General features: G+C 41.6%; 1 protein-coding gene across 1 annotated transcript; it reads left to right on the top strand.

Moving 5' to 3' along the window:
• The first annotated feature begins 4395 nt into the window (after positions 1-4395).
• LOC138651420 (nicotinamide N-methyltransferase-like) lies at positions 4396-14138 on the top strand. The gene is made up of 4 exons (XM_069741603.1): positions 4396-4552; positions 5488-5683; positions 8304-8511; positions 13523-14138. Exons 2-4 carry the CDS (start codon positions 5533-5535, stop codon positions 13953-13955), a joined length of 792 nt encoding a protein of 263 aa, XP_069597704.1. The 5' UTR covers positions 4396-4552; positions 5488-5532; the 3' UTR covers positions 13956-14138.
• The last annotated feature ends 1249 nt before the right edge of the window (positions 14139-15387 follow it).

The following is a 15387-nucleotide window of genomic DNA, read 5'->3' as shown; positions in this document are numbered from 1 at the left end:
GTCTTGGAGACAGGAGTGGGTGGTTTGGATTATTGAGAATGTTATTCTTATGTCATTAGCGGAATGGAGGATACAGGTAAGGTGATAGACAGACATGAAGGAGGAGATGTAGGGTGGCACAGAACTGTGGAGAGATGTGTGGGTGAGAGTGATGAGTGTATATTGTATTCTGTAGGGAATGGGCAACCAGTGTAACGACTGGCACAGGGTGAAGGCATCAATATAGCAACCTGGACAGGAATATGATCCTGGCTGCTGCATTCAAGATAGATTGGAGAGGGGAGAGTTTAGTAAGAGGGAGACAAATTAGTAGAAAGTTGCAGTAGTCCAGGTGAGAATGAATAAGACCAACAGTTAGAGTTTTTGCAGAGTCAAAATTAACACAAGGTGGAATTCTAGAGATGTTTTTGAGGTGTAGGTGACATGAGTGAGCAAGTGATGAGATGTAGGGAGTGTACGAAAGATTTGAGTCAAATAAAATCCAAGGCAGCCGCGTGCTGCTGGGGAATTATGATGGAACCAAAAATGAAAATGACAAATTCAGATTTAGGTAGGTTAGTGACTGCGGAGAGATGATCCAGAGTATCTTGTAGCAATGCAGGAGTTATATCAGAAGAAGAAGTGTATAATCGGGTTATCACTTATATACCCTGTAAGACTCATGCTGGTGTGGTAGATGGAGGCAGGTATATCTCGCCCAGGTGTTTGTCCTATGTGAATTAGGCCACTCAGTATCTTCAGGGTGCTAATGGGTTAATGATTGCAGGAATAAAAGATGACCAGCTGGGTGTTTCCAGCGTCTGCCTGGGGCACACAGATTGCCTGCCTGTGTGAGACAAACGTGAGTGAAGAGCTGTGCTCAAAGATCTGTATGATGTTAGCTGGGTGGGAGAAGCCCCCCAGTTGTTGAGATAGTAACGTATTTGTTTAGTTAGTGCCGGACAGGCTAGGATTTATTTTTATGTTTTGTTTTGTTCATGTTGCTTTCACGTTAATAAACCTGACCTGAGGTCAGCCTGCTCAGAAACCTGCTGTACGCCTCAGATTCAATGCACAAACCACGTGACCTTTGACCCCAGCAAAGGCGATCCCTGAGTGTTTTGTCACAACCCACATAACATAAAAAAGTATTTGCAATATACAGTAATACAGTATGTGTTTTAAACTCTTCCAATATGACTCAACTAGTTCTTGCAATATGCCTGGAGGAACATTCTTCTTTTAGCTAAAAATACAGTACTGTGATTATGCAGTCAAGTTGAGCAAAATGGCAAGTGGCCAATATTCCAGTTCATGCTATATGTATTTAACAGCAATCAGATCAAGTCTCAATGCAGTCTGACCAAGCATTTTAACATGGGAAAAAGATGTTTACCAAGGTGCAGATTGTTCAGTGGGATTCAAAGAGAAGAATTCATAAAATCTGTAAATTTGAATGTGTATTTTTATTACCTTTTTAAGCATAACACGATAGCACACTTGCCTATCAGAAGAAAGGATATTCTACTATTGGCTTGTAAAGTCAAGTAATACTCAAGGTGCCAGGAGAACTGATGTAAGAAGAGGCTGCTCACACTACTGTCCACTCTGTCTATCTAATCTAATACACGGAGATACCAGGAGTACTTAGGTAAGAAGAGGCTGCTCACACTGCTATCTACCCTGTTTATCTGATCTAATACTGGAGATACCAGGAGTACTGAGGTAAAAAGAAGCTGCTCACACTGCTGTCCACCCTGTCTATCTGATCTAATACTGGAGATACCAGGAGTACTGAGGTAAAAAGAAGCTGCTCACACTGCTGTCCACACTGTCTATCTGATCTAGTACTGGAGATACCAGGAGTGCTGAGTTAAGAAGAGGCTACTCACACTGCTGTCCACTCTGTCTATCTGGCCTTATACTGGAGATACCAGGAGTACTAAGATACGAAGAGGCTGCTCACACTGCTGTCCTCTCTGTCTAGCTGGCCTTATACTGGTTATACCAGTAGTACTTAGGTAAGAAGAGGTTGCTCACACTGCTGTCCACTCTGTCTATCTGATCTAATACTGGAGATACCAGGCGTGCTGAGGTAAGAAGAGGCAGGTAACATTGCTGTCCACTCTGTCTATCTGATCTAATACTGGATATACCAGGCGTGCTGAGGTAAGAAGGGGCTGCTCACACTGCTGTCCAACCTGTCTATCTGATCTAATACTGGAGATACCAGGAGTGCTGCTGAGTTAAGAAGAGGCTGCTCACACTGCTGTCCACCCTGTCTATCTGAACTTATACTGGAGATACCAGGTGTGCTGAGGTAAGAAGAGGCTGTTCACACTGCTGTCCACCCTGTTTGTCTGAACTTATGCTGGTGATACCAGGGGTGCTGAGGTAAGAAGAGGCTGCTCACACTGCTGCCCATATTGTCTATATAAACTAATAATGAACATACCAAGAGTACTAAAGTAAGAAGAGACGGTTCACAATGCTTTCCATCCTATTCATTTTATCTAATAATGGAGATACAAGGGATGCTGAGGTAAGAAGAGGCAGCTCACACTGCTGTCCATTCTGTATTTCCCAATAATGAGCAGCTGCGGTGACATGTAGATGGCTTGTGGTTTAGGTTATTGCCAGATGATAGCAGTGGAGTTTCTTCTGCACATTCTCACAGGCTCTTCTCCTACTAATATTCTAGGATAGGTTTCTCACAGTATACTGTATCAAGAAGGAGGCTGTTTTAATATACCATAGTGATTACGACACTAAACAAAGGGAATGTGATTTTTGTCAATTAAAACTTAAAAAATTTAGTAATTTATTTGTTCTGAAAGTTAAATTTTTATCTATTTTTTCTTTCTGTAGTACACTATTGAGTTATTAAACTCATAATCTATATTTTAGAAAATGCTGTAAATGATTCAAAATTTCTAGAAAATGACTTCAGAAACATGAGAAAATCTGGACAGATTGTGAGGTGGGGGATGGTGTGACGTTGTACGGGTGTATACTTTAAATGTGAAACTGTTTGCAAAAAACAATTATGAGTACTTTGTAATAAGTTAATTTTCGTTGCTTTCTATGTAACTTGTTCTACTAAAAATGTTTTATTTGTTTTATAACAAAGCAACAATTAAAAATCTAAGAAAAATTCTACCCATTCTCAGAGAAGAGATAGGACAAAACACAAAGGTATAAAAGGTCAAAGTTTAAAGTTATCCTTGGTGGCCAAAAACCACAACTATTAGGGCGTGTTAATTTGATATATACACAGTGTCAAAATTTTGGCAAACTTTCTTTGCAGCAATAATTTTTTTTCCATCTTACAGAATATTACTAGATTCCAAAAAAAGTGTTTTGGGGGGGCAAGACCACCAAACAAGACACATGCCACATTGCAGTCCTCCTCGTCACGCTTTCAAAATTAGAAGCATCTTTACCAGCAGAGCCAATTAACAAAGTAGCTATATTTTGCCTTCATTTCGGAAAAATTAATTACAGCAGTTGGCTTTATACATCCATGAAGCACGGACCATGCTCAGATTGGAAGATCCAACCTTAGTTAACTAGTTCATAAACATAAATTAAGCAGTTTGCTTAGGTCAGGAGACCTGGCGGTCAGTCTGGGTTTTCCGATCTAAGCACGGTCTTAGACTAAAATTTTTCCTTTCCGAAAAGTCTAGTTACATATTTCCGTAGGGACCCAAATGTCTGTCCCAGGTCTGTCCCTAATGACATGCCCTTTTCTGCCAAGGAAAACACGTTTTTGAGTCGCCTCCCCAAGCAAGTCGATGCCTTTATATTCTCAGCTTGCACCAGGCACCCGGGTTCACTGGGGCAGAAAGTTTTAGAATTTCGAAAACTTTTGACAAACAATTATGAATGTGTAGTAGGTCAGAGATAAAAAAAAGACTAGTGATGAGCGAATGTGCTGGGATAAGGTGATATCGGAGCATGGTCAGGTGCTAACCGACTTCGGCGTGCTCGAAAAACATGTCTGAGTTCCCACGGCTACATGTCTCATGACTGTTAGCTGCAACTCATGCAGCGACTGCCTAACAAACATGTAATCCCTACATGTGTTGTGGCTGTTCAACAGCCACAAGACATGTAGCTGGGGGAACTGGAACATATTTTTCGAGCATGCCAAAGTCACTTGGTTAGCACCCAAACATGCTCGGATAACAACTTATCCCAGCACATTCATTCATCACTAATTAAGATCTCTAAATCTCTACTTCTTCCCAGCCAGGAAAACTTCAAGACACAAACTCAGAAATATTATCTTGATTTTCTTGATGCCCAAATAGCAGTCGTTGTGCCAGGTAGGTGCCAGATGCCAGCAAAAGGAGGAGAAAAGTGTAATAAGTGATTCAATACTGTAATGAGTTGCATCTTGACATAAAGCTGATAGGTATGAAGTAGCCCATTAATCAATGTCAACTTTTACCTCTCTGTAAAGTTCGTTGACGCCTATCTACCACTATACAAATACCTCGTTACATACTCATACTCATACACTAGACGCCTCGCTCCACTCATCTCAGGATATCTCAAGACACGAGAAAAGGTAAGTAAGGACTCATCTGTGTAAATATATTAACGGCAGTTAATGCAAGGAATGACTTCAGACTTTTCATCATGTCACATCACCCCGATGAGGGCACTTAGTGCTCAGAGGTTTGTAATGTTTATGCTGTATATTCTACATAGGGAATAAAAGAAGATAGAGTGGCACTTCTCTGAGCATAGTAGAAGAGTATTAATATGACTATAAGAAGTAAAGCCTTTTACCACCTTGGGTTCTGCAGGCAAATTTCCATATATCTTGTAAACAATTGAAGATGGGTGCAGCCGACATGGTTGCTGTAGAAAAGTCTTCTAGAGAGTTCCAGCAGGGTATAATCACCTTTCACTCTGTACAGTTAAGTATTAAGAGTGTCCGAGTTCCTAGCCGCCTGAAAAATGAGCATTTTGCCAGGAAGGTTGTAAAATTCAGAATAAAGTTCATTGGTTAATCTTTAACCTTTGCGAAGCAAGAAAGCCCTCTGAGATGTATAGCACAGTTGGCCAAATTATAGATGGAAATGTCAAAATTTTCATCTCATAAGTTTGTCTGTGCCCGTCATCAACCTTTTCTGATGCCATGGTTAGTGGTGGATAATATCATGATGTGTCCAGTGCTTTTATCTGCTGTCTTTCATGTTCCTTGGAAAAGAATATAAATCTTAATGAATGGCAGGAAAATAATCCCCATTCAGAAAAAACAAAAGCTGCCCCTTTTAGAGCTCGTTCACACTGTCGTATATTCGATCCAAGTGTTATCCATGAAAAATACAGACAGCACTCAGACCAATGTTATTCAATGGGCCGTGGCAGATGAGTGATTTTTTTTTTCACTATTCGAATCTGCGGATGAATCAGATGAGGCTGGGCCGTTCAAGTACGAGTGTTCTGATGACGATATTTAATTGATTAAATACATACGATTTATTTGTGTCACAGGCCATTTCAGAAGCATCTAGCAGATAATCCTGAGGACAGAACATCATGGCTACTACTTTTACCGCCCAGCAACAGTTCATTGATGAATTTGACCCCAAAGTTTACTTACAGACGTACCATATGGCACAAAGCGGAATCCTTTCTGGAGACTTTCAGGAATTTGCTATAAAGAATTTATATGAAACTTTCATCAAAGGTGAGAAATTCAGAAACTGTTTATTACTCGAAAGGTTCAATTTTGACATTTATAGTGTAGCTATTAATCATATGGCTACTTTACTGGAGTACTTTTCCACTTTCATGTAAACATCCTGGGTGCTAATGTTATAGATCACCTGGTGAGGTGGATTTGCTAAGCTGTAGGTCAGGGTGAGCAGCACGGATCAGAGGTGTTGATGCAGAGGAGTTTAATAGCCCAGATGGCACACGGAGCACCAGGTATCAGTAGATCTGGATATACCGAACGGAAAGTGGATCAGTGGATCAAGAAATAGGTGCAGGCACATTGGATAAGCAGACATGAGTGTGCAGACAGCATCTTGGCGCAGCAGGTCAACGTATGTTGCCAGGCATCTTAGTACAGCAGGATCAAATGTGCAAATAGCACTTGGAAACAGCAGAGCTAAAATGGAAGACTGGTACCTTGTAGCCAAGCAGAAGATGTGGACAGCTCATTTCAACATCAGAGCAGGTACCATGCAGTAGTAGAGCTAAATGTGTGGGCAGCACTTTGGAACACTAGCGCTGAGATGGCAGTTAGGCAATGTGGAGAAGCAAAGTCAAGAGAGCAACACTACCTTGGAGCAACAGAGCTGCGTCATCAGTCAAGCATCTTGAAGCAGCAGAGCCATGCTTATAGAAAGCAGTGCACCTGTAACACCCCAGGAGGCCGGATGTTACAGTGGTATTGCCTTCCTCACGGGGAGGGTAGTGCCATGCCTGGAAGCGAGGAGGATCCCTTTAACAGGTAACATGCATATACAACACTGTTCTGACTCCAGGCCAGAAGGGGGAACTCTGAACCCGGTTTCAGTGTAGCTTCCCTATATATATATTCTAGCTGAATGAGGAGTAGGATAGTCAGTCAAGAGGAAAGCTGGAGCCATGCAGACACGAGGTTCTACAGCTCCTGACAGGATTTAGTCAGATTGTAAGAGACTATGGGAGGAGAAGAGGCAAAGGAGGAGAGAGAAACTGGAGTGGAGCTGCGAGTGGGCTCACTCCAGAATCAGCGGAGAAACCAGAGGACGGAATTTCGAGGTTGAAACTGTATGCCCCACAGCAGAAATCAGCGGACAGGAGATTCCAAATCTCCTGTCCACCATTACAACCGAAGGCTCAGCAGTAAAACGGCTCGAGTTGCCTGCCATGCGGGTAGTGTCCACCTAAAAGTGACAGAGAAAGAGAGGACCTTGTGTGATGTCTCAGACAGCAAGGAACTTAAAACACAGCACAGTAAGGAAGGCTTCCAACTCCACCTGGCTAGGGGGATTCCGAATTGCTTCCAGGCTGCACAGACCTCACCATCACCTGTTACCGGTACCCTGGACTGTGCCTGCATACTACCAGTAAAAGGTAAAGAGACTGCAACCTTGTGTCCTCTAATTCTTTTGTGCACTTCACCATCCATCATCCTTACCAACCACAGCGGGAGCCCTGGGGACTAAGTTTTACCTGTGGGGAACTATACCACCTCTTCTGCAATATCATCATCCCCACCATCCGCAGCGTTGGCCATCCCTGGCCGAGTACCATAGATGTCATCACGAAAACTACTCATTAGACTTTATTTCCCAATTCTCTTCCCCCCCTTTTATTGGACGTCAAGGGCCACGGACCGAGTCACTGCCATGTGACACATCCCTTTAAGAAACCGGCCCGGATCTGAGTACCCCACGGTCCTAGTGTGCGCTCCACACCATGTAGTAGCAGAGTTAAGTCAGTAGTAATCACCTTGAGTAGCAATAGATAAAAAGCCCGAGTGTGTGGACAACATGTTGGAGCAACAGAAGAGTGTTTGTCAGATGGCATACTACGTATAATTATTGCAGTGCCCATCAATAGCAGAGCTGGGTTAGGTAAGTGTTAGACACCTTAAGAGGTCTACAAGGGGGACATCTAAGGGGCATACCAGGTTACTTTAATAACCCGATGCATAAGACAGCTGAGGCAGAAGAGAAATGAACCGACTGGAGATTCTTACTAAATTTAAAGGTGTGTCCATTAGAGGTTTCAACCCCCGAAAACAGATTTTTTTTACATGCCTGTGTGATGATGAAGGTGCGATAGAGAAAACCAACTGTCACACGTACCAATCGTCTATCTCTGCTCAAGTCAGGCCATAGTCTCATGTGAAACTTTATAAAACCTTAAAGCTCATTGCCTCACGTAATGCTGAGGACCACTAAGCGCATTGCCTTTTTTATGAGCAAAGTTCTTGACGTGAACTCTGTGAACCCCTTTTTCCTTTCTTCATGTCATGGAAACCAGTCTACCACAAATGGCCACTACATCCTATGTTAAATCTAAGAAATAGCCCACCATCATTATCTCATCTTTAGTAATGAGTTTTGGACCCCACACAACCAAAACTGAACCTACCCCTCCTATAAATAATCTACAGTGAATGGCTCATATTAGAGGTCAGATTAAAAAAACTGCAGAATGACAATAGAATTAATCAACTGGTAAATATGCACATAATGAAAATTGGCATAACCCTGATAAACATCCCTTTTACTTTTGCATAGAACTAGCTTTAATTTGGAATTTCTAATATTCCTTTTTTACCTGATATTTTAATGTTTTTTTGCAAGGTGGAGTAAGAGGGAACACACTGCTTGATATTGGAACTGGATCCGCCATTTATCATCTCCTTTCCGCTTGTGAAGTGTTTGATAAAATCATCGTTTCAGACTTACTTGATCAAAACCGTGTTGAATTTGAAAAATGGCTGAAGAAGGATCCAGATGCTTTTGATTGGTCTCACATCATCAAATATGTATGTGAGCTAGAAGGAAACAGGTAAAAAGTTTGAATCAATTTTTCTGCAACTTCATACACTGCCTTGAAAAAGTATTCATACCCCTTGAACGTTTCAATATTTTGCAACTTTATACTCAAACTTTTATGTATTTTATTGGGATTTTATGTGATAAACAGACACTAACTAGGAAGTATTTGTGAAGTGTAAAGGTGTCATGCGTCTTGGTTTGAACTCTTGAGCCTGTGCTTTGTCGGCTTCTCTATCCGCCGAACCACAGCAGATACACCTTTTCTCTGGGTGTTTAGTTTCGGTTATACTTGCTTTATTTTTTGTTATGTAACAGGTGTTTTCATTTACTCATTTGTCTGCCCCTTCATCTTTTGGGAGCAGCTTTAGATTTTTCCCCTGCTGGTATTTTCGACTGGTGATGGTCTCATTTGGAGGTCCAGCCATAGTGCTGTAGGTGAGGCCAGTCAGTGAAGAGACAGCCTGGGTTTATTGCTTTGCTGTTTATGTTGCTTACCCTGCATCTAGCTTCTTTTTCTATTTAGGAAGTAGGCTGCATATTTGCTAATAGTATGTACTTAATCCTTTACTTTGTATTTTGTGGATTGTTCTACTCACTTTGGGATTCTCTTTCTATTTCAGCACACTTTTCCTTCTGTAGGTAACATAGTAACATAGTAACATAGTTAGTAAGGCCGAAAAAAGACATTTGTCCATCCAGTTCAGCCTATATTCCATCATAATAAATACCCAGATCTACGTCCTTCTACAGAACCTAATAATTGTATGATACAATATTGTTCTGCTCCAGGAAGACATCCAGGCCTCTCTTGAACCCCTCGACTGAGTTCGCCATCACCACCTCCTCAGGCAAGCAATTCCAGATTCTCACTGCCCTAACAGTAAAGAATCCTCTTCTATGTTGGTGGAAAAACCTTCTCTCCTCCAGACGCAAAGAATGCCCCCTTGTGCCCGTCACCTTCCTTGGTATAAACAGATCCTCAGCGAGATATTTGTATTGTCCCCTTATATACTTATACATGGTTATTAGATCGCCCCTCAGTCGTCTTTTTTCTAGACTAAATAATCCTAATTTCGCTAATCTATCTGGGTATTGTAGTTCTCCCATCCCCTTTATTAATTTTGTTGCCCTCCTTTGTACTCTGTCTAGTTCCATTATATCCTTCCTGAGCACCGGTGCCCAAAACTGGACACAGTACTCCATGTGCGGTCTAACTAGGGATTTGTACAGAGGCAGTATAATGCTCTCATCATGTGTATCCAGACCTCTTTTAATGCACCCCATGATCCTGTTTGCCTTGGCAGCTGCTGCCTGGCACTGGCTGCTCCAGGTAAGTTTATCATTAACTAGGATCCCCAAGTCCTTCTCCCTGTCAGATTTACCCAGTGGTTTCCCATTCAGTGTGTAATGGTGACATTGATTCCTTCTTCCCATGTGTATAACCTTACATTTATCATTGTTAAACCTCATCTGCCACCTTTCAGCCCAAGTTTCCAACTTATCCAGATCCATCTGTAGCAGAATACTATCTTCTCTTGTATTAACTGCTTTACATAGTTTTGTATCATCTGCAAATATCGATATTTTACTGTGTAAACCTTCTACCAGATCATTAATGAATATGTTGAAGAGAACAGGTCCCAATACTGACCCCTGCGGTACCCCACTGGTCACAGCGACCCAGTTAGAGACTATACCATTTATAACCACCCTCTGCTTTCTATCACTAAGCCAGTTACTAACCCATTTACACACATTTTCCCCCAGACCAAGCATTCTCATTTTGTGTACCAACCTCTTGTGCGGCACGGTATCAAACGCTTTGGAAAAATCGAGATATACCACGTCCAATGACTCACCGTGGTCCAGTCTATAGCTTACCTCTTCATAAAAACTGATTAGATTGGTTTGACAGGAGCGATTTCTCATAAACCCATGCTGATATGGAGTTAAACAGTTATTCTCATTGAGATAATCCAGAATAACATCCCTCAGAAACCCTTCAAATATTTTACCAACAATAGAGGTTAGACTTACTGGCCTATAATTTCCAGGTTCACTTTTAGAGCCCTTTTTGAATATTGGCACCACATTTGCTATGCGCCAATCCTGCGGAACAGACCCTGTCGCTATAGAGTCACTAAAAATAAGAAATAATGGTTTATCTATTACATTACTTAGTTCTCTTAGTACTCGTGGGTGTATGCCATCCGGACCCGGAGATTTATCTATTTTAATCTTATTTAGCCGGTTTCGCACCTCTTCTTGGGTTAGATTGGTGACCCTTAATATAGGGTTTTCATTGTTTCTTGGGATTTCACCTAGCATTTCATTTTCCACCGTGAATACCGTGGAGAAGAAGGTGTTTAATATGTTAGCTTTTTCCTCGTCATCTACAACCATTCTTTCCTCACTATTTTTTAAGGGGCCTACATTTTCAGTTTTTATTCTTTTACTATTGATATAGTTGAAGAACAGTTTGGGATTAGTTTTACTCTCCTTAGCAATGTGCTTCTCTGTTTCCTTTTTGGCAACTTTAATTAGTTTTTTAGATAAAGTATTTTTCTCCCTATAGTTTTTTAGAGCTTCAATGGTGCCATCCTGCTTTAGTAGTGCAAATGCTTTCTTTTTACTGTTAATTGCCTGTCTTACTTCTTTGTTTAGCCACATTGGGTTTTTCCTATTTCTAGTCCTTTTATTCTAGTCCTTTTAGGTAATTTACACTCTGCTCTTCCCTCTGGTTCTTTAAGAGGAACGTATAGTGCTTGATGTCCTTTTAGGCAGCATAGGTCCGAGTTGTCATAGTCTAGTCTGTGGTTAGGGCTATGTCAACTCATGCAGGAACCACTAAGGACTGCAGGGTCAGTATCTCTAGTCTCTACAGGAACCAACAAGGTCAGTGGCTGTTTTTAGTGTTAACTATTTTCCTGAGTGAGATGCTACACTATCATAACAAAAGGTAGTGATAAAAAGCTTTCTAAATATTTAAAAAATATATATCTGAAAATTGTGACGTGCATTTGTATTCAGCCCCTTGTAGTTTTGTGCCCCCAAACAAAATCCCAAGTGACCAGATGCCTCCAGAAGTCATATAATTAGTAGTCTGAGTTCACCTGGGTGTAATTTCTTCTCAGTATAACTACAGCTGTTCTGTGACGGCCTCAGAATATTAGGGATCAAAAAGCATCATGAAAACAAGGAACACACAAGACAGGTCAGGGATAAAGTTGCTGAGAAGAGTAAAGGAGGGTTAGGTTATTAAAAAAATAGTTCAAGTTCTGAACATAAAAGTATATATGAATTACACCAGCGCCCTCAATGACAAGGGAAACTTAAAAAATGATTTTGATTAAAAACATAGGATAGACAGCTGCTGGCAAAACTCAGGATCCAGTGTGAAAAATCTCATATGCAAAATACTAACTACTAAAATCAAATGGTTCGCTATGCTAATTCTTATAATGGTCACCTAATGAATATATAACGTTGAAAGATACCTTATCAATAATTTAACTATAACAATAATGTTCAATATAACAAGTAGAAAGCCAATGTCATGTTAAACTGTGCACAATAGCAAGCTTAATATCCAAATTAAAACAGCTGCCAGCCGTGTCTAGTTAATCCCACACACTGTACTGCAAACTGCTCATATAATTGTCCCTAAATGATGAGCAAACAACTCCAATGAATGCATTCACATCACAAAAAATCTATATAAACCGTGCAAACAACTTGTGTACTGCGATAAATCTCAAGGCTGATGGCAGTGCAATGCATTACAAATGTCTTGTGACAGAACCAGGCAACAAAAAAGGCCTTGTACAACAAAATCAACAACAGCAGAAGACTGATCACATGTTGAAGAAAAAAAAAATGCAGCTACAGCGGCGACTGACCTGCTGAGTACCTGTTCCTCGTTCTTCTGCTGGGGCTGCAGATGGCGATGGGTAAACAGAGCTTCAAGAGATCAAGAGCCAGGGGAGCCCGGGCCAGTGGCGTCACTGGTTGCGCGGCAATAAAAAAAATGACCGTCAGAGGCTGGCCGGCGTGTAACATCACAGCACTACGGAATGCACGAATGGCCAAAAGAGTTACCAACGCGTTTTGGGGAATACACACGGTTCCCCTTCATCAGGGTTTCAGAACTTTTACAAGTTCTGAACATCTCATGGAAAACTGCTCAATCCATCATCCAAAAATGGAAATAGTACGCACAACTTCAAACCTGTCAAGACATCCACCTAAACTGACATCCCAAGCAAAGTGAGCACTAATTAGAGAAGCAGTCAAACTGCCATGTCAGGACAGAGACCAGATGACCCTTCTATTGTAACTGCTGCAGAGGAAATGTAGTAGTAGCATTCAAATGAACAGTTATCCATGTAATACATTACCGTCTCCCATCCAACAAAGGGAAAGTCATTCTTTTCGAATAGCTCTCCATTTAGAGTCACTGTGGCGGATCGAAGAAGAAAACCCACAATTACTATATATGACCTAGAGATGGATACCAATTATCCATAAACCAATAACACAAAAAGTAAAATCAATAAAGTTTATTGCACATAGGTTAAAAACCATATATCACAAAAATAAAGGACATATTCATGAGGCTAAAAACAAAGAGAATATATCAAGTATAGAAAGATGCAGTGGTGGCAAGTCAAAAGATAATATAAGGCAATGGTGTCACATCAGACAAAAAGGTGCTGGTCACCCAAAAACAATATAGTTGCCAGTGAACACTTCAAGAATGTATCTCTAGTGTATTGCAAGGGTACATGGATGAATCAATTGGGTCTTACAAGTGACGATGTTAAATGCTCAGTGCTTACCCATAATATCAAATGCCAGGTCACTGACACCACTGCAAATGCCCAGACGTACGTTTCGCCCATGTGCTTCAAGGGCAATGTGTATTACTGTATGGTGTCCATATTGTCTGGCATCTAGTTGTCAGTTGTCTACTTTTCATTAGCATATCAATAAGTGAAATAATATTCTTACATGTTTTAAAGGGGAGATTCCGAAGAAAAAAAGGCAGAGAAACTCCGCAGTAAGGTGAAAGAATACCTGAAATGTGATGCTCTTAAGAGAAACCCTTTCGACCCTGTCGTTGTACCACCAGTGGATTGTCTCCTGTCTTGTCTCTGTCTCGAAACTCCGTGTAAGGACTTAAAGTCATACTGCGAAGTTCTGAAAAATTTTATGGACTTGATAAAACCCGGAGGTCACCTTCTAATTCTAAGTGGTTTAAATGCTACTTTTTATCATGTTGGTGACAAACGGATTAGTGTATTGTCCTCAAAAAAGGAAAATCTGGAGATGGCCTTCAAAGGGGCCGGTTACCAGATTGAAAAAGCTGTGTTTACTCCACGTGTGGATAAAACAATGATGCATGTTGCTGATTATGAAGGTATATATTTTATTCATGCCCGAAAACCAAAGTAGTACCAAATTCTTCAGCATTACTTTGAAATGTAAACATATTATGCTACATTGATAAAAAATAGATGTGGAATAAAAGTAAGTGAACCTTTTGGAATGATCTCATTGGTTGCTAATGTGTCTGATTGTTATCGAAGTTGCAATTATAGACTGTCTATTTAATTAAAATCACAAACCGTTCAATCATTCATGACTTTTATTTGGCACATCAAGTGAAAAAGTAAGTGGAGCCTTAATCTCAATATCTCCCGTTAGTAGCGGTCTTCTCCAAATATTTCCAGAAGCAGCTAATAAGATTTGCTCTATAATAAGGAGGATTTTTGCACCATTCTTCCCTGCTATTGTTTCACTTTCTCAATATTTCAAGAATGAATTCCATGTATAGCCCTCTTCAGATCATGTCACAGCATCTCAATAGGGCTAAGGGAAGGACTTTTGACTTTGCCATTCCAAACCACAAATATTACTCCTTTTCAACCATTCTTTGGTTGATTTACTGGTGTGCATGGAGTCACTGCATAGGGTGGAGCGTTAGGGTCGATGAAGACGCTGTGGCAACAAGGGGTTGCAGAGCGAAAGCACACGAGCTAAAGCCAAGAACAGAGACACAGGAGGCGGAGCCAGGAGGAGGAGCCAAGTGCAGAAATGCAGGAGGCGGAGCCAATAGCAGGAAGCGGAGCCACATGCAGAAACGCAGGAGGCAGAGCCAAGAGCAGGAGACGGAGAACCGCAAGGGGTGGTGCCAGGTAGAACCACAAAGAGCGGAGTCGCACAGCGAGAGCTGAGCGGAGCCGCAGAGCAAAGCCACAGAGTGCAGAGCAAGGTCAGAGTGCAGAGCAGAGCAAAGCTACAGAGAGCAGAGCTGAAAGCAAAGCCACAGAGTTCAGAGCAAGGTCACAGAATGCAGAGCAAGGAGCAAAGCAAGGTCGCAGAGAGCAGAGGCAAAAGCAACACACAGTACGCACAGCAGGGAAAGGAAACCAAGACAGGGATATAAACGAATTCAGGAACACAACTAGGCTAAGACAAAGTCAGGAACAGGACAAGGCATAGAGACATGGACACAAGCCAGGGTACGACGCCTCTCTGGGTGGCGGACATAGGCCAGGGTACAAAGCCCCGCTGGGTGGCTACACAAGGACATAGGCCAGGGTACTAAGCCCCACCGGGTGGCTACACAGGACACAGACCAGGGTACAATGCCCCCCCTGGGTGGCGGACACGAGAGTCACATGACCGGGGGGGCCCACAGTGTGTGAACAGCCCGGGGCCCTGGCTACCCTTAATCCACCCCTGATAGAGGACATAGTAGTAGGAAGGGACTCAGAATGTTGAATATTATTACTGAATTGGGCAGATTATGATGAATAGTATTAATGGAAGGAGCTCAGGATGCTGGACATTATTACTGTAAAAAGGTTTAGGATGAGGAACA

This window comes from Ranitomeya imitator, chromosome 10 (genome assembly GCF_032444005.1).
Source record: "Ranitomeya imitator isolate aRanImi1 chromosome 10, aRanImi1.pri, whole genome shotgun sequence".
Lineage (NCBI taxonomy): Eukaryota > Metazoa > Chordata > Amphibia > Anura > Dendrobatidae > Ranitomeya > Ranitomeya imitator.
This window is presented reverse-complemented; position numbering and strand designations above follow the sequence as displayed.

Excerpts from the sequence above, each read along its gene's own strand:
- LOC138651420 (XM_069741603.1), top strand. The coding sequence starts at position 5,533 with ATGGCTACTACTTTTACCGCCCAGCAACAGTTCATTGATGAATTTGAC. Across the intron at positions 5,684-8,303 it reads ATATGAAACTTTCATCAAAG|GTGGAGTAAGAGGGAACACA; the intron begins GTGAGAAATTCA and ends TTTTTTTGCAAG. Across the intron at positions 8,512-13,522 it reads TGTGAGCTAGAAGGAAACAG|GGGAGATTCCGAAGAAAAAA; the intron begins GTAAAAAGTTTG and ends CATGTTTTAAAG.